The sequence below is a fragment of the Mustela nivalis genome (assembly GCF_964662115.1).
Source record: "Mustela nivalis genome assembly, chromosome: 16".
NCBI lineage: Eukaryota > Metazoa > Chordata > Mammalia > Carnivora > Mustelidae > Mustela > Mustela nivalis.
The window spans coordinates 2,983,007-3,002,465 of NC_139035.1; the positions used below are offsets into that span (position 1 = coordinate 2,983,007).

The window sequence follows — 19,459 nt, forward strand, 5'->3', positions numbered from 1 at the left end:
TGGATGATTAAGCAGATGAACTAGTAGCCGATAAGCTTTTCATTAAGATCACCTCACAGGAGCCCCGCAGCACTCCGAACAATGTCATTTCTCCAAAGCAGGGGTAAATCGGTAGCCAAATCTGGTCCCGTTTGTTTCTGCATGACTTGCAAGCCAAGAATGTTTTTCACAGTTTCAAACGGTTTGGGGAAAAAAATCAAAAGAAGATGAATATTTCATAACATATGAAAAGTATATGAAATTCAAATTTCAGGGTCTATCAATAAGTTTCATTAGAACACATTCTCACCCATCAGTTTACATACTGTCTACAAGGGTTTTCGGCTACAGCGGCAGAGTGAAACCTGAAATATCTGCTGCCTGGCCCTTTGCAGAAAAAGTTTGTCAAGCCCCCGCTCTAGCCTTCTCCGAGAGGAAAGGAGGCACCAGGCACCCAATCTCCCTGGGCACGTGCAAGATGATGATCTCTTTACAAACTTGTACAGGTGCCTCTTCCATGCAGTTATGGGGACTGAACAAGTCAAGGAATAGAGAAAAGACACGGAGTTGGTCCAGTCTCAGTGTTTGACTCAAATATTCCTTCAGGGAGTCTCAGTTGACAGGCTGAATGACAGACATTCCAACTTCTGCCTGGAAGCCCCAAGCTGCAGGGTCTAGAACAGTCGGCAAAGGCTGTGCATGGGGAGTGTGGCTGGGAATTAAGAGTGAGCTTGGAACACACCTGATCGGCCTCCGAGGAGTGCCGTACTGTCTGAGCTAAACTGCTCTACCAGACGTCCTCTCTAACCGGCCCCCCGCCAGAGAATAGGAAGGAAACTGCATAGGTTTGGAAAAGGGGGGCCAAGGAAGCAGGGAGCGGCCACTGCCCCAATCAAGCCTGGGCAGTTGTGATTCTGAAGATGAAAAAGAGCTTTGCAGAAAGCTACAGCAAGTAAGAGCTAGGCTGGGATGCCCGGAGAGGGACCAGAGTCAGCGTATGTGTCCTGAAAAGGTCAGAGAGGGGAAGAGCGGCCTTTTTCGCCTGCTAGAGGGAGAAGACAACAGGAGAGGCTAAGATGGCATTGGGTGTGTGTGTCCTGCCCCTCCTTAGATGAACAAGGCTACAGGAATGTTCCTGAGGAAGAGATCCTCTGGATTAGCATTCAAACGAAAAAGAGCTCAATGAAAAATGGGAGGATATAAGATCAGGTCATCTGTGTTGAGTCACAGACCTGTTCCCCTGGGGCAAATAATGCATTATATGTTAATAAAAATAACTTTAAAAAATCATGTGGTCTGAACTGAAGCCCTAGAAAATTTAGTGATCCCTGTGATTAAAAGAAAAAAATCTTATCTATACCCCACATTTACCATTTGGGAATCACTACCTCTACATGCTGTGTGTGTGTGTGTGTGTGTGTGTGTGTGTGTATAAATATACATATACACATACATATAAATATAAATATCCCATAACCCTTGTAATAACTGAGCAAGACAAATGGTTGTAGTGTAGTATCCCTATTTCATTAGTGAAGGAACCAAGAATTGGAGAGGTTAAGTGACTTGCTCATCTGACAACATGGAGATCTGACATCTTGTCTATTCACTTTACTGTATTTACTTTACAGATGAGCACTAATATCTCCAAAAGACATAAAAAAGTGGTTCCTCCAAAATGAAATATATGCCAGTTTGTGCTAAGTATCACCTGCTTAATGAAGGAATTAATGGGGAGAGTAATTGAGGTGTCATAATTTAAGTGATACAAGAATGTGCTTGATAGGGAATGAATTTTTAGAAATTTCACTGTATTTCAGGAGTGGGAGTTAGGTGCAGCTTGATTAATCTTATCACCATCATAACTTTACATGGTACTAATGGGTCAATTTATTAAACTTGATCTTTTCCATGATGGTGCACTGTCTCCCAAAATCAAAGAAATACCAATTTGCGAAATCCAGGCCTTTGACCAAAAGTCAAAAGAGAGAACTGGAGGAAGGAACATAGAGAACCCATTTTTACTGCTGGGATATGTCAATTAAGCAGCTAGATTTCTATAGTATTGGGGGGCTACTAGGAGATAACCCTCAAAAAATTAGGACTGAGTAAAACAGGGTAAGCTTCAAAATAACACAGCAGAAAACCAAGTCATCTAGGGAAAACTGCCTGACGCCAGGCCAAGTACCTAGAAGTGTAAGCAGCGATCATGTTTACCTGGACTAAAGGGAAAGCAGGCACTGGGCAGCCAGGAGACTGGGCAGAGCCCCGCCTACCTGGGGAGCTGGCGGTGTGGGCTCACTTGTGAGAAGACCAGGAAGTGAGTTCCCCTTTAAAAGCAGTTCCTCCCCCAAAATTAAAAAAAATATATTAAAAAAAAAAAACAGATAAAAGTAGTTCCTCCCATTTTCCAATAATTTTCATGGAGTGCTGGCCCAGGGAAAACATTCTCCTTCCCAACTGCCCAAACGACCTGAACCGGACGTAAACATACAGAAGGGAAGATAAAGAAAAAGGTAGAAGAGGGGAAAAGGATATTATAATGGGTTGAGAGGGAGGAGGGGCACGGGAAGGGAATCTATAGTTCCTACCAAATGCGGTCAGAATGAGAATGACATAGAATTCAGGTAGATCTTTTTTTCCCTGAGAAGTAAGGGACAAGTTCTTGTCATCCAAGTCTATTTCACTACATATTTAGGTGGTTTTGCCTAAAAAGAAAAAAAAAATAGAGAGAAATAATAGTAAGGCCTAAAGATAGTGTCAGAAACAGGAAAAGATCAGGAAATCTAATTTTTAAAAAAGAGAATGGAGGTGGAAGGGGCAGCTAGTGGAAAGAAGTTTTTAGAGAAGAGATGGACTTTTCTTTTTAACTGAGAAGATGAAGAACATTGTAGGGAGGAATGGGGTGATTGCTGCTATGCTGAAATGTGGACATGCCCTGACCTTGTTCCTCATTGAGTCTCGTGTCAAAGAGAAAGAAGAAATAAATGTGTGTGAGCACGTACACGTGCGTATTTGTTTCTTCATCCATATACACATATGTGTTTGCGGGTACTGTGTGCATATGTGCTTTAGTTGTGAATCTCCTTTTCATACTCATATTCACTCTCTCTGGTAGAAAATCAATGATAAAAGGCCAAAAGCAAAAAAGATAAATACATATGTTGGACCATCCGTCTCTTAATTTGGGGAGTTGACTAAATACAAAGTGCTGCTTTTTTGGGAAAAAAAAAAATTCTCTTTAGAAATCAGAGAGAGAGGCGCCTGGGTGGCTCAGTGGGTTAAGCCTCTGCCTTCAGCTCAGGTCATGATCCCAAGGTTCTGGGATCGAGTCCCGCATCGGGCTCTCTGCTCAGCGGGGAGTCTGCTTCCCCCTCTCTCTCTGCTGCCTCTCTTCCTACTTGTGATCTCTGTCTGTCAAATAAATAAATAAAATCTTTAAAAAAAAAAGAAATCAGAGAGAAAAAGCAAAATGTAGTTAGATTAGTAAAAAGAGTTCTGATCTATTTTTTAATATTGCTTTGTCAGTGCAAAAATAAAGGTTTTTAAAGATTTATTTATTTATTTGTTTATTTGAGAGAGAGAGGGAGAGCTCCAGTGGGGGAGGGGCAAAGGAAGAGGGAGAGAGAGAGAATCTCAAACAGACTCCCTGCTGAGCACAGAGCTCAATCCCACAACCCATGAGATCATGACCTTAACCAAAATCAGGAAGGGGACACTTAACCAACTGAGCCACCCAGGTGCCCCCAAAGTTTCTAAGTAAGCCAAAGAATGATATAAAAAAAGGAGAAGAAGGAGGAGGAGGAGGAGGAGAAGTAGTAGTAGTAGTAGTAGTAGTAGTAGTAGTAGTTTTCAGCAATACTGTTGCTAGTAATATTCTTTGGGCCTTTGCACAGGCAACCATGGGGAAGAGAGTGGCCATCATCGGAGCTGGTGTCAGTGGTTTAGCCTCCATCAGAAGCTGTCTGGAAGAGGGGCTGGAGCCCACCTGCTTTGAGAGGAGTGAAGATGTTGGGGGCCTGTGGAAATTCTCGGTGAGTGGGACATCAGTGCAGCAGACCAGGAAGTGAGGTGTGACGTATGTGAGAACACACTGCAGAAGCACAAGCCTCCAAACCAGATTCCACGCGGTTATAACCCCTCTTAGGTTAGAATCTACAAAACACAGGAGCAGGTTGGAAAGTAAGTTGCTTGCTCACTTCAGAAGTAAATGAGATAGTGAGCTAGTTTTGTAGGTTCTATGTACAGAATTCACTGCTGGTAAACCATTAATAATTGAGCCACTTCTGGGAATGAAGTTCAAGGGCAAATATTGGTTAGGCTTATGTAATGTAACTATACGAGTTACTCATTTAAAAAACAGAGTTGTTCTCATTGTTTTGTTGAGGTTAACCAAAGGTCCACTTAATGACCACGGGTTTTAAGGTTTCAGGTGCTATTTGGCCTTACAAAAACCATATAATTAATGATACTGCCAAAGAAGGAACCAAAAAGAAGGTACACTGATTTGAAGTTCTTCAATGTCGTTTAGTCTCTGTGCATTCATAAAAATGACTCTGTCGGCAGACAGGCCTTCATGCAACCATTAAACCACTTCCTCTGTTGCCTGACAACCTCATTGGCAGGTGTGAGGGGCTTGCCCGTACCCCAGCTCCCTCACTGTCCCCTACCTGAGGAACACTGCATGGCTAAGCCTACCCCATATGTCTTCTTCTTCTTCTTCTGATAGATCATTCATATATGCAAATTTGGGAGGAGCAATAACCCTTTTTAAGCTACCATTTCCTCCTCAAGTGCAAGATAAGTATTATGTTTTATACCTCAAATAGAGTGAATTTAAGGAGACAGTATCTGTGACAACTCTTTAAATATTATAAAGACATGAGATTATGGCTATTTTTCTGGGCTGTAAAGAATTCTTGAAACCCCTCAACATTTTGTATGATGTCGTAGAGCCTGACTGTGTTGCTGAAATGTGCTGACAGGGCTTCAGGTGAGCACTCGGTTGATTCTTAGGGCTCTTCCAGTGAACGCTTTCTGCATGCCTAACACTGTTTCCCATTGAATTAAATTTTTACAACAATCCTATAAGGGAGGTATGAGTTTTGACAAATGAATCTGAAACCTTAAATAGAAAAAAAAAGTAGTAAACGGCTGGTAAGTGACAAAGACAAGATCCTGATTCAAGCTGGTCTGTCCCTCCAGCCTGAATGTTTAACTCCTCGGTAAACTGCTGGGTGCCATTCTGGTACGTGGCCTATCGAACCAGCAGGATTTGCACAGGAATCTTGGCCAGTCCCCGTATTCAGACTCACTTTGCGGAACGTTGTTGGCGGTAGGTATTGCCCATACAGCTCTTGAGAGCAGCTACATATCCTGCTGCTCAGGAAAGACTTTGACATTTGAACCTGGCATCATAGATTGATGATGTCCTCAGCTGCAAACATATGCTTCTCTTAAAAAAAAAAAAAAATAGATAGACACCCCAGAGGTGGAACTGAGACCCAGAGGCTGAAGCCTTAAGACACAGAAGATTATTCTTAAACCTTGAAACCTAATAATGTTTACCCTACTAGATTTCAGAATTGGGACTGTTAACTGCTTTTTTCCTTCCATTCTCTCCCTTTTGGCATGGGAGCCTCTATAACTGGCACCCAACACCTGTCTCATTGTTGTCCTTTAGTAGAGGAGAATTTGTGTGCTAGTCCACAGGTCCACAGATGGAGAGGCATTGTGGCCCAGAAAGGTCATACCCAGAGTCTTATTCATACCTGATTTGGGTAACTGAGGTGATACAACTTGGGACTTTTGAGCTGGTGATGTAGAGATGAGATTCGGGACTTGCTCTGATACTGCAATGGATTGAGATTTGGAGGTGAAGAGATGGAGTGAATGTATTTTGCATGTGGAATAGATGTGAATCTTTAGGGGCCAATGGCCTGTGGTAGGCTGAACAATTGAACAATGGTCCCCCCCATAGGTACCAGGCCCTAATCCCTGGAACTCACAAATGTTCCTAATAAGGAAAACTAAGATATGATTAAGTTAAGAATCTTGAGATGGTGAAATTCTATACTATGTGGTGTGCTAAAAATGTCATAGCATGTATGCTTTTAATAGGAAGCAGAAGGAGACTTGACACCCAGAGATAGAAGGGGAAAGATAATGTGACCACTTCAGCAGAAAGAGAGATTTGAAGATGCTCTGACTGTTCTGACCTCCATCTTCAAGAAGGAGGAAGAGGCCATTAGCCAAGGGATGCAAGTGGCCTCTGGGTACTGAGAAGGCCAAGGAATGCTGGCATCCACCAGGAGCTGGAAGGAAACAGAAATGAATTTTCCCCTAGACTCTCTGGAATGAACACAGCCCAGTGAAACACCTTGATTTCAGCCCAGTGATACTGATTTCTGACTACTGGCTTCTGGAATTCTCAGAAAATAGATTCCTGCTGTTTTAAGCCGTTAGGTTTGTGTTAACTTATTACAGTACACTGGTTACTCAGAGTTTCCTAATCACCTCTGTGAGAGGGTCTGCACCGCCGGTGGTGGCATAACTTCCCCTATTTCTCAAACACCACTAGGAGCCTATGCTGTATGCCTAGAATTCACATTATGGGATTATATTGTAAAATCCTGTTAATTTTGAATTTTCATTACCTTTGATTTCTAAAGTCAACACTTTACATTCTCTCAGCATTTTTCCCCCTTTGAGAGGTATCCAAAAACTTCTTAAGTGTGAAAAAATAAAGGTGCGGATCATTCACCACTATGGCTGTTTCCTGTCGCACCTCCCTGTGCCCTCCTAGTTCTCATGTGCAACACTGATCTAAAGCCAGAATGGATTTCCCTCACCTGTTTTGATCACTGAGAAAATAAAGTACTTTAGGAGTAGGCCACGGGTCAAAGGGAAATGTCTCTTTTTCCCAGGAGATCCCAGAACAATACATCAATAAAGTGTCCAGATTTGGGCCCAAAGTTTCATGAATAATCCTCTTTTTTCTGGGTGAATAACCCTTTGTTCACCTCCCCTGATTTTATTCCACCCTTAGGATCAATTTGTTTCTTAATGTGTAATCTCTACCAAGCTTTCTAACCTCACCCAAACCCACAAATCACAAAATTACTAGACAAAAATAAATTGTTTTTATATATTTTAGAGTTAGCAAACTGGCTCTTTTTGTACTGCAGCTAATCTATTTTTTTTTAAAGATTTTATTTATTTATATGACAGATAGAGATCACAAGTAGGCTGAGAGGCAGGCAGAGAGAGAGAGGAGGAAGCAGGCTCCCTGCTGAGCAGAGAGCCCGATGTGGGGCTTGATCCCGGGACCCTGGGATCATGACCGGAGCCGAAGGCAGAGGTTTAACCCACTGAGCCACCCCGGTGCCCCTAATCTATTCTATTTTATCTATGCAGTTTTTTAGATTTTAATTTAACATTTTAAAATCATGATACTTTACATAAAAATCTAGAGATCTGTCCTCTTTGAAAAATCAGAAGATCATCCAACACTGTATTTCCCCTTACTCAAAGTAATAGCTGGCCTCTTTTAAACTAAATTTAAATTCTCTGTTTCATTATTTTCATTTTTGGCCCATTTCCTCATTTCTTGTAACTTTCTCTGCACCTATAGAATGTGTTACATACAAACAGCAATCCTTTAAATTACATGGAACAAAAGTCACAGCCGTTTACAGAATCTTTCATCTCCTTCTTCATATGGTTTTATGATCTTTTTTGTTTAAACAAGACTTCATGTTTATATTGTTAGAATCGTGTAAATACTGGTCACTGTGGAGCCACTCAGTAGATTCTGATTACATTTTCTTCCTTGAACAACTTTTATTTGCACTGGAGTTAGTAATTGCCTTGTATGCTTTGTTTAACCTTACAAATACTATATGTGATTCATCCCGGACCAAGCTCTCCCTCCAATTATGGTTCTCTTCTCAATAGGTTTAAACACACTGGCTGGTCCATCTGCTTAATTCTTCTTTTAATTGTCTCTTAAAGATAGTTCTTCTGCTTGTCTTCCTTCTCTCGTAAGGGCTGCATCACTGCTGCAGGGATAACCCTCTTTTTTGGAGCCCTTATTATACTATTATTTCATTTAGTCTCTCCTTTTAGTAGATTACATTCAGACTACATCCTCTAGTCGTTCTCTGAGAAGTTATACATGTGAAAAAAAAAAAGACTTTAGACCTTGTATGTCTTATTACATCATTGTTAGATCTGGATTCTTATTTTATTAGACCGAGGCTTAGCTTTGGGCTTTCTTTGGTCTGTTACACCCGTCGTCATTCATCTATGTTCAATCTTCTAAGATGTTCTCGCTGGGTTTTGTTTGTTCTTACTTTTCTTTCTTTTTTTACTTCCCTGTGGCTTCATACCTCTGATACTTTTACAGTCATTTTAATAAAGACTTGGGTGAAAGAAGAGTTAAATACATCTATATGATGAAGTTCTAGAGCCTAAGTGAAGTTCAGTGGGCTGAGGTCCAGAACCAATGACCAAGAAAGAATTCTTGAGACATCTTTGGTGCAAAATGATGGTTTATTAAAGCACGGGAACAGGACCCGTGGGCAGGAAGAACTGCTGCCCCGGGTTGTGAGAGATGGCAGGTTCTGTACCCTACGTGGGCAGGAAGAGCTGCTGCCCCGGGTTGTGAGGGATGGCAGGTTCTGTACCCTACGGTTGGGGAAGGTGAGGGGAACGGAGGTTTCAACGGAGTTTTCGTGTGTTAAAGAGGGCCTACAAGGTGCCAAGATATCGGAGGCCTTGCCCTTGTGGCTTGATCAACGTTGTCTTTAGGCCAGCCATTAACATCAAGATAGTTGGGAGATTCTTGGTGGGGGTCACAATCCTGCTATCAGTCGTCTTTGTTAGTGAGATTTAGGTTTAGACGAGGTTTAACTATATTTACATTCCCTTCTACCTCCGCCTCCTCCAGTTTTGTTTATAGTCGGAGGGAGACAGGTAGGGCTTGAGGAACAGAGTTATTTGCCTCTGGAAATTTGTGCTATTGATAAGGTCAGAGGTGCCTGAGGAATGCTACACATATTACTGAGGGGGAGTGGATGGAGAGGGGGTGCAAGGTACCAGCTTTTTTTTTTAATTAAATTTATTTCTTTTCAGCATAACAGTATTCATTATTTTTTCACCACCCCCAGTGCTCCATGCAATCCATGCCCTCTATAATACCCACCACCTGGTACCCCAACCTCCCAACCCCCGACCCTTCAAACCCTCAGATTGTTTTTCAGAGTCCATAGTCTCTCATGGTTCACCTCCCCTTCCGATTTCCCTCAACTCCCTTCTCCTCTCTGACTCCCCTTGTCCTCCATGATATTTGTTATGCTCCACAAATAAGTGAACCCATATGATACTTGACTCTCTCTGCTTGACTTATTTCACTCAGCATCATCTCTTCCAGCCCCGTCCATGTTGCTACAAAAGTTGGGTATTCGTCCTTTCTGATGGAGGCATAATACTCCATAGTAAGGTATCAGCTTTTGCTTTGTCTTCAGCCAACCTCCTGCTCCCTCATCATATATAATTGGTCACGTTTAATCGGAAGCTCGGATTACTTTTCTAACCAGAAAAGAATAAATCTACTTCCATTAAACAAGCAGGGTTTTGTTCTTTGTTGACCCCTCCCTCCAAAAAAATTATATTTAAAAATGCAATTGTTGACTCTATTCATTCCCTAATGAACTTTCTACCTGATCAACTAAGGATCAGTCTATAAATATGGGCTCTGAGAGGCAATATGTAACACTGAGTAGGAACAGTAAGATGTCCATCATTGTTTAAATTGTTTTAAAAAAAGAAAAAGAGCAAGTCACAGATGATGTATTTAATTATGCTGCAGCTCCGTCCTCAGCAATCAGGACTTTGGGGGCCTAAGAAAATCTGCAGATCAATCAAGACTGATATCCTGGAGCAGCCAGTTGCAAAACTACCTCAAACCTGTCTCAAAGATTAGTATCATTCTTACTTTACCTCCCTTGGTGTAATATTACATAATTTTCCCCAACCGTGGCTTTCTCACTTCTGCCCTTGTATTAGTTTTCTAAGTCTGCATAACAAATTACTGCAAACCAACCAACTCATAACAACACCCATTTATAACTCTCAGTTATGTAGGTCAAGAAACACAGCATAGTTCAGCTTCCTCACTTTAAGGCCTCACAAGGCCAAAACCAAGGCGTGGCTGGGCTGGGCTGGGCTCTTACCTACAGGCACTAGAGAAGAACCTGCTTCCAAGTTCACACAGGGTGGTGGCCTAAACTCAGTGTCTTGCTGATGTCAGGCTAAGGTCTCTGTTTCCTTGCTGGCTACAAACGGGGGAATAATTCTCTCATCTTCTCTCATGATCTCCTTGTGAGTTCTTGATCTTTTGCAATGCTTTTTATCCATAAATACATACTAGACTACTAATGCTCAGGTCACTCTTTTGTGTCTAGCACAAATAGGACAACAGATAAATATCCAAAATTACATAGGGAGGAGCATAAAAGCATTCCAAGACAAAAGAAGTACCCCCAATTGGCACAGCTTAATCTCCAAATATCTTTTGGATCAAAACTCAGTCTATCAGATCCTCTCAACCCCTGAATTTTTCCAAGAGTGTATCTGAACTTACGGAGAAAAAGGACTTAATATGATCTTGGGGAAGAGGAAAGTGAAAAGTTTCTCAAATTCAAACACAGATTCTGGGACTAGTCTCTGGCCCCTCTAGTCTCTTGGTGCCCCTGTTGTATGTTATCATTCATGTTTATCCTTTAGGAATCTTAAATTGAAGACGATAGTTGATGAACTTGGAGACTGTCCTCTCTTAGCTTAGAGGCCAAATGACCTTGCTGATTAAACCCTACTTGCCTCCTATGAGCCTCCCCAAGATCCAGTTTTCCCATAAAGTTCCTGAACCCAAGGAGGCCACTCTCCAGCTTTCTCCTAAAACACCACTTAGCCCCCTCCATGGCAACTCTCTGATAGGTGACCTTCTACAAGTCTCAGATAATTACTATGCTTCTATGGAGCTAATAAAACATTATACATTAATAAAGATTAAAAAAAATTTAATTTCTGCATTTCTATTGGGAGCAAGTGGGAGCTCCCCGTTTTGCTCGAACTAAATGTGTTCAAGAGAGCTAAGCTACGATCCTGCCTCTTCCTAATCACTGCTCCTTGACTCCTCTGTGGCAACTTCCCCCTACCAAGGTTGGTCCAGGGCGAGTCTTTAAGATAAGTGATATCTTATCAAAATCTCCAATGTGAAAACAGAAGTTTCTCTGCCCTCAGTGTTTTACATGAGGTATGTTAATCTTGACATTTCAGCCCGAAGAAGAAACGTTAAGACCTGAGTGATTGACCCCCACCCTCCTTCCTGCCTCTAGTCCTTTTTCTCCCACCCAGTCCTCCAAACTTCCCCCTTCCGTTTCTTTTAAATCATTGCTTTTCAAACTAGAAATTAGGACCTATTAGGGTGTTATGAAATAAATTAATGAATCGATCTGCATTTTTAAATGGGAAGGATAGAACATATTAGAATGCAACTCAGTTAGGTATGATTTATTCATAAAACTTATGTTGTGTGTGTGTGTGCATGTACTGTGTTGCAATATAAAATACATTACTAACTATAGGTTGTGGCCAAAAACATTTGAAAAACACTATTATAAATGTACCTTAAGTCCTCTCTGCCCTAGGTACGTAAGAAAATATTATGTTCTAATTCACCAGAAGTACCTCATGATATGCTAAAGAAGATTTTTTTTTTTACTGTGGTGAGCATACCTCAATAATATTTATCATGTAACCATTTTAAAGTGTGTAGTTCTGTGGCATTAAGCATAAGCTTAATGTTGTACATTGTTGTACAATCATACCATCCTCCATGTTCAGAACATTTTACAGTCCTCCCAAACTAAAACTCTGCCAATTAGACAATAACTCCCCTTCTTCCTAGCCTCAGGCAACCACCACTCTTTCTGTCTCTGTGAATTGGATAACTCTGCATATCTCATGTAAGTGGAATCATGCAGTATTTATCCTTTTGTGACTGGCCCATTTCACTTAGCATAATGTCCTCAAAGTTAATCCATATCATCACATATATTAGATTTTTCCCCTTCAATTCCAGCTATATATTCCTAAAAAGGCTTAATGAAATTCAAAATTTGTTTCCCTTAGAAAAAATGTTAAGAAAGATATATTCGTCCATATTCTAAGTTTCTTTGATTAGCATCAAACTGTTTAAGTAAAGTTAATTTATTCCTCATCTTACTGAATTAACTTGTGGGTAAAGGTGAGTGATAATTATTTGGAGCTGGAACTGACCATGGGAAGTTCACCCATTGACAAACTCTCTTCCATTTGAAATGATACATTTACAGGACCATGCAGAGGAAGGCAGAGCCAGCATTTACCAGTCTGTCTTTACCAACTCTTCCAAAGAGATGATGTGTTTCCCAGACTTCCCATATCCTGATGACTTCCCCAACTTTATGCACAACAGCAAGCTCCAGGAATATATCACTGCATTTTCCAAAGAAAAGAAGCTCCTGAGATACATACAATTTAAGGTAAGAGGCTCTCAAAAGATTAGTTTGAGGCATAACTGTGAGGAATTCTATATTTATTAGCAGATTCTTATTTTTCCTTTCAGTATTTCTTCCTTATTGTCAACATTTTTAATATTGTGGTCCCCTGACCCTAGATTCAGAGAATACATTGGAAATTTATAAAATACCACATATTCAGTTCTTAGACAAAAATGTTATTAACTTAGAAATCAACAATAAATAAATAAATGTAAAATAGCCATGAATTTATAAATTCAAAACTATTTTTTTCTGAACAATTTATGGCTCAGAGAAGAAACTGCAATGGAAATCTTTATATCTGAATGATAAATTCTACATATCAGTACTTGTGGGAAGCATAAAGACCAAAACTTTCATGAAGATGACAAGCTTAAATACTTATTTAGAAAATAAGAAAGTTTCAAAAACAAGATAAAGAAATTAGGAAAATAAAAGTGGAATAAACCCAAAGGAACATAGAATGAACAAGATAATAAAAAGAAATTAATGAAATAGAAAAGCATAATAAGATTAGAGAGTTCATCTTTTCAAAAGGAAAAATTAGATAAAAAGCTGACAGTTTGAGGAAAAAGGAACAAAGATGCAAATAAATAATACTAGAAATGAAAAAAATGGGTAAAACTGATGTGGGTGAAATAAAAAATGTAACAGGAATACTATAAAAGTGTTTGCCAAATAAGGTTTAAATTGGTTACAGTTAAAATCTTTTTTTATTTAAACTTGCCAAAACTCACACAGAAAGAAGTAGAAAGTCTGAATAGGTCTTTTGGAACTTAGAATTCTTTTGAATCAGAAACTAAAATTTTTCCCATTAAGAAAAGTTTCCACAGGTAATTCCAAATTTGCAACAAACAAATTATTTCAATATTTTATAGACCCCAGATACTAAAAATCAAAGTATGACTTCCAAACTTATTCTGTGACATTATAACCTTGACATCAAAAGCAAACAAAAAGAATAGGAAATAAGAAAATTCAGACATAGTTCCCTCATGAATGTCAGTGGAAAAAATTCAAAAGTGAATCCAACAAAATATTTTAAAAAATGAACCATCTTCACTGAGTTGAGTTTGGGCTAAGAATACAGAATATTTCAATATCACGAAATATAAATATGTAATTTAGTGCAAAACCCTGTCAAAGGAAGAAAACAACACATTTACTAACTTCTGAAAAGGGATTAGATAAAATTTAACATCCATTTAACATTTAATGAAAGAAATTAATGAAATAAACTACCTAAAAGAAAAGCAAAGAAAAGAAAAAAGAAAGTGAAGTCTCACCAGACTAAGATTAGAAGGGAATTTTCTTGATCCATAGAAACATATTATCTTAAATCTGCACTGCTCAATGCGGTAGCCACTAGCCAAAAACTGAGATGTGCTGTAAGCTTAAGGTACTGGATCTCAAAATCTTCAGCAGACGAATGGATAAAGAAGATGTGGTCCATAAATACTATGGAGTATGATGGCTCCATCAGAAAGGAGCCATCAAAAGTTGATACAACTTTTGTATCAACATGGATGGGACTGGAGTGAAATAAGTTAGGCAGAGAGAGTCAATTATCATACGGTTTCACTTACTTGTGGAGCACAAGGAAACGAGGAGGACATTAGTAGAAGGAAAGGAAAAGTGAAGGTTGGGGGGGAATCGGAGGGGGAGAATCGGAGAGGGAGACAAACCGTGAGAGAATGTGGTCTCTGAGAAACTAACAGAGTTTCGGAGGGGAGGTGGTGGGGGGTTGGGTGAGCCTGGTGGTGGGTATTAAGGAGGGCAGGTATTGCATGGAGCACTGGGTGTGGTGTATAAATAATGAATCTAGGAACACTGAAAAAATAAAATAAAATTTAACAATAATAGTAATAATAAGCTTCTCGGCCTTTTGGCTAAGATCAAGTGTAACATAATAGTAATAATAATAATAATTAACATAAAAATGTCAGGGAAATTGGTAGTATACAAGATCAAGATAAAAAAGTCAATTGCATTTCTGTAAACCAGCAGCCAAAAACCAGAAACTATAATCCAAAAAGGAACCATTTATCATAATATAAATAAATGCATAGTCCTAGACTTATTCTAAATAAATGATATGTAAGATTTTATGGATTCATAAGTGCTTATTTTATTGTATTTCATAAGTAACAGGCATTATACAAATCTGTGTACGGTGTACATTTCACACTGTGTTTAATCAGTATGAAATGCTATACATAATAAAATTTATAAGAATGACTTGTACCAAACAGAGGTCCTTTTCCCAATACAATCAGAAGAGCTGAAAAAATATTTTTGACAAAAGAACATACCAAGCTACAGGCAGCTGTTCAGCTGTGAATAAATATTTACTGATAATCCAATCCAGTGAAACTCAGTATATGGGCCAAATAACATCAACATCTCCTGGGAGTGCATTAGAAATTCAAATTTTCGTATCCTATGCCAGATCTACTGGTTCAGAACATCTGGAACTGTGGCCTGGGAATCTGTACTTTAATAAGCTTTCCTGGTAGTTCTCATGCACACTAATTTGAGAACTCATTCTCTGAATATAGATGATGTCTTTCATTTAAGACAATAATATTAAAAATTCAAATAGCTAAAGAGATATGTCAAGAAGTAGTAATTGTTACTACAAAAATGACTGGCCACCAGATTACTTAGTACATGTGGTACACGCCACATGTAAGCTATGATTGAGTTCACAGTCACATCTCAAAGAGGGGAGTCCCTCAGTACAAAACATACGGGCTATGCCCAAGAAGATATGTGAGGATAAAAATGTATATTTACCTGGGCATCTAGGTGGCTCAGTCAGTTAAGCATCTGCCTTCAGCTCAGGTCATGATCCCAAGGTCCTGGGACTTAGCCCCATGGCCAGCTCCCCACTCAGCAGGGGGCCTGCTCCTCTCTCCACCGTGCCCCACTCATGTTCTCTCTCTCTCTCTCAAATAATCAAATAAAATCACAAAAAAAATATATATTTACCACTTGATATTTTGATTTTTTAATTTTAAATTTGTAATATGTATTTTTTAAATTTTTTAATGTTATGACTTAGAGAGAGAGAGCTAGAGAGAGAGAGAGAGAGAGCACATGAGCAGGGTAAGGGGCAGAGGGAGAAGCAGACTGGTGGCTGAGCAGGGAGCCCGAGGCAGGGTTCAATCCTGGGACTCCAGGATTCTGACCTGAGCTGAAGGAATGGGCTTAACCGACTGAGCCACCCAGGCTCCCCCATAATATGTATGTTAATAATGGATGATTTTTCCTAAGGCACTGTTGAGAACTTTTTCCATACTATTTTGTCAAGTTGGTGTCAAATGTACCTGCTAGCATGGAAAAGGCAGTCTTTCCGTATTTCTTTCAGACCCTTGTATCGGGTATAAATAAACGTCCTGATTTCTCAGTCACTGGTCAATGGGATGTTACCACCGAAAGAGATGGTAAAAAAGAATCAGCCGTCTTTGATGCTGTGTTGGTTTGTTCTGGACACCATGTGTACCCCAACCTACCAAAAGAGTCCTTTCCAGGTAAGGCTGAAATTTAGTCTGCCGTCTACACATCTGGCATGAGGGAATATCTTCACAGTATTTTTTTATATATTCAAAAGTACAGATCAAATTAAAGCATGCTTCTGTTATTACATGGAATATATCCGGACTGTTAAAGTTCCATATTCTTTTAACTGCATTCACCCACAAGTCTTTTACAACAGTTTTTTTTTTTTTTTTTTTTTTAATGGAAACCAGATGATTCCTATGTTTCCCACTTTTCACTCAGGACTAAAACTTTTTAAAGGCAAATGCTTCCACAGCCGGGATTATAAGGAGCCAGGAATATTCAAGGGGAAGCGAATCCTGGTGATGGGCCTGGGGAATTCAGGCTGTGATATTGCCACGGAACTCAGTCACACAGCTGAACAGGTACCGTTTCTCAGGTAGTCAGGAGCTGTCTCTGAGGGAACCGAGACAGCTACCATTTGGAAGGTGTGATAAGGAACTAGGGAGGGGGTAGTGGTGGGCAGGGTTCTTGACTGGAAGACGAAGCAGTTTCATGCATCTCAGGTTCCCTCCATAACAGGTGAGGTTTTGGTTTGGTTTTTAGTTTTTGTTTAGACTTATTTATCGATTTGAGAGGGGATGTGTGTGCAAGCAGGGATAGAAGCAGAGGGAGAGGGAGAGAATGTCAGGCAGAATCCCTGCTGAGGCTGAGGAGGGAGCCCCACATGGGGCTGGATCCCACAACCCTGAGATCATGACCTGAGCCAAAATCAAGAGTCCGGCTGACTGAGCCACCCAGGCGCCCCAAGTGAGGTTTTAAATGGTTTGGTGTGACAAAGGCAGAATATCACTAAGGAGTGATGTCATTCAACAATCTTCTTCATTCAACAATCTTCTTCAGGACAATTTGGTATCTAACGTGTCAGCAATGCCTCTGACACTAGTGTGGATTTAGGGTTAAGATTATGACTCTGACACTCTTGAGTTTAATACATCAATCCCTCTGACTGTTAGTTTTCTCACAAAGATAAATAAAGCAGATAGAATTCGAACCTACATTTTGAGCTTGGTAAGTAGTCAAAGAATTTACATATGATGTCAGCAAGAGAGTTCTATGTTCATTCACTCACGCATACGGTCGTCCCATACTTATTTGCTGAGAGCCTACTGTGTGCCACACTGGCTTGAGTGCTGGAGAGAAAGCGGAGAATAAAACAGACACGATGCCCGCCCTGAACTCAGAGTCTAGTGTAACATATAGATATTAAATAAGTAAATGCACGAATAATGTGAAAATTGTGAAAAGTGCTAGTAAAAAAAAACAAGGAAAAGCGTGGATAAGGGCCTCAGACAAGGAAGTGGGAAGGCCCTTTCCAGCTGATGGCATTTAAGTTCAGAGCAAAAAGCTGAGAAAAGTGTTCAGTGTCAGGACTCCAGGAAGAAGGTCTTAAGCAGGAAGAAGCTTAGAGTCTCAAGAAACGGAGACAAGACCCCTTCGTGGCAACACATCGGGTCTGGAAAAGGCTGGAAGAAGGAGAGGCTGTAGAGGAAACGGAGAAGAGGTGAGACAGGGCCCACAGGGGGAAGGGAAGGAGCTTGAAAAACGGCACCTGCTAGTGGAAGATTCTTTAGGACCGACTGCCCAGAAGCCCACAGATAGGAGTTCTAGCTCTAGAGGCTATGCCTACTGACATCACACTGGGCATCCGCGACACAGGTCCATTTTATTCTTATTTTTTTTTAAATTAAATTATTTATTTTCAGAAAAACATTATTCGTTATTTTTGCACCACACCAAGTGCTCCATGCAATCCGCGCCCTCTCTAATACCCACCACCTGGTACCCCGACCTCCCACCCCCCGCCCCTTCAAAACCCTCATTTTAAATGACGGTGATACCATCGGTGAAGCCAGGCGATCAGGACAGGACAAATGGCATAACAACATGCTCCTGTCTACTGTTCAAAGCACTGTCGGAGACAGTGTGGAGACACAAAGAAGTCAACTCTCTGCCCCTCTCATCCAGGAACTTAAAATCTACTTGGAAAAAGAATACATGGGTAGGACGTAAATTAAACCTAACCTCAAGAGTTAAGCAGAAAGTCTAACAACAGTACAAGAGCTGCCCCTGGAACAAGGGACGCCCAGGTGATGCTCCAGGAACGTGCGGTTCTGATTCCGGAACTGCGGGCCTCACAGAGGGGGGAGACCTGAACCAGGCCTTGAAGGATATCCACGAGTCGTACGGGTGCGGAGGAGGCGAAGAGTGCTCTTAAAAGGGAGAACGGCCTTCAGGACAGTGTGGAGACCGGAGTGAGGACAGCATAGTCCACCTCGTGGTTCATCGTGCTGGAACAGAGATGGGGCACAGCAGCAGTTGGTGGAATGCCTACGCTACTCCAGTGCTCGGGTGTAAACGCGCTCCTTCGATTGTGGGAAGAAAGTACGCTGGGTTTTATTATGCCCATTTTACAGAAAAGATAACTGAGGACTAGACATGTCCATCGTCGTCTTGAAAGTACGGGGGGAATTAATGTACATTTTAAGGGACTGAATGACTGGCTAAAGAATTTGAATTTCTTTACAAATGATGGTAAATCACCTCAGCTTCTTGAGCTAAGGAAAGAGATCATGAGGCCATAGTTTTAAGAGATTCATCCATTAGCTGTATATATGATAAACTAGCGGAAAGCAAGGCCAATTTCAGGGGCTCTCAGCAGTTTGATTTCCTAGTCTCTCCTTCTTGGCTTCCTTTATAGCTAAACATAATACATACATACTTTGAAATAGCATTATATATAAAAATTCTTTTTTAAAAATGCCTGAAAACCTATACCCGTAGGGATTATCATGATAGAAAGGGAGGGAAGGAACACATTCTCCGCATCAGGTGGTGGTGGTCCTACCACATGGTAAGCACACTGCGTTAAATTTCACGCAGGTCCTGGCGGATACTTCTTATCTCCATTTTACCGATAAGGGAACCGAATATTAGAGAAGTTCAAGAAATTTTCCCCAAACCACATAATTAGTAAGTAGCAGAGCCAGGATTTGAGCCTATAGTACTCTGATGCCAAATTTCTTGCATTCTCTTGGGATGGGGAAAGGGATTTTAAGTCAAAACACCATTTTGGGGGGGGTCATAATTGCTTGATTGTAAACAATGATCATCACATATGCACTAAAGGAAATGCGGTGGAAATTCAGTTATTGGTCACCTCCAGCAGGGTGCTTGGTCCAAAGATGTGGGCTGGAGCGTAGCAAGTTTATTTGGGAGCGCTTTGGGATGAGTACCTCTGAGGCAAGGGAAGGAAGTTACCCTCTACCCTACTCCAAAGCTGTCCTTCTGGATTGTCCCAAGCTGGAGAGAGA

The 19,459-nt window shown here is 40.6% G+C and overlaps 1 protein-coding gene across 1 annotated transcript in view; it reads left to right on the forward strand.

Moving 5' to 3' along the window:
* Positions 1-2,404: 2,404 nt before the first annotated feature.
* Positions 2,405-19,459, forward strand: part of LOC309849550 (uncharacterized protein) — a 61,398-nt gene continuing 44,343 nt past the window's right edge. Inside the window, exons 1-5 of the mRNA XM_082702196.1 lie at positions 2,405-2,495; positions 3,876-4,013; positions 12,378-12,566; positions 15,955-16,117; positions 16,368-16,510. Coding sequence (XP_082558322.1) covers positions 3,882-4,013; positions 12,378-12,566; positions 15,955-16,117; positions 16,368-16,510 — 627 coding nt within the window. The 5' untranslated portion in view covers positions 2,405-2,495; positions 3,876-3,881. The remainder of the gene's footprint in view (positions 2,496-3,875; positions 4,014-12,377; positions 12,567-15,954; positions 16,118-16,367; positions 16,511-19,459) is intronic.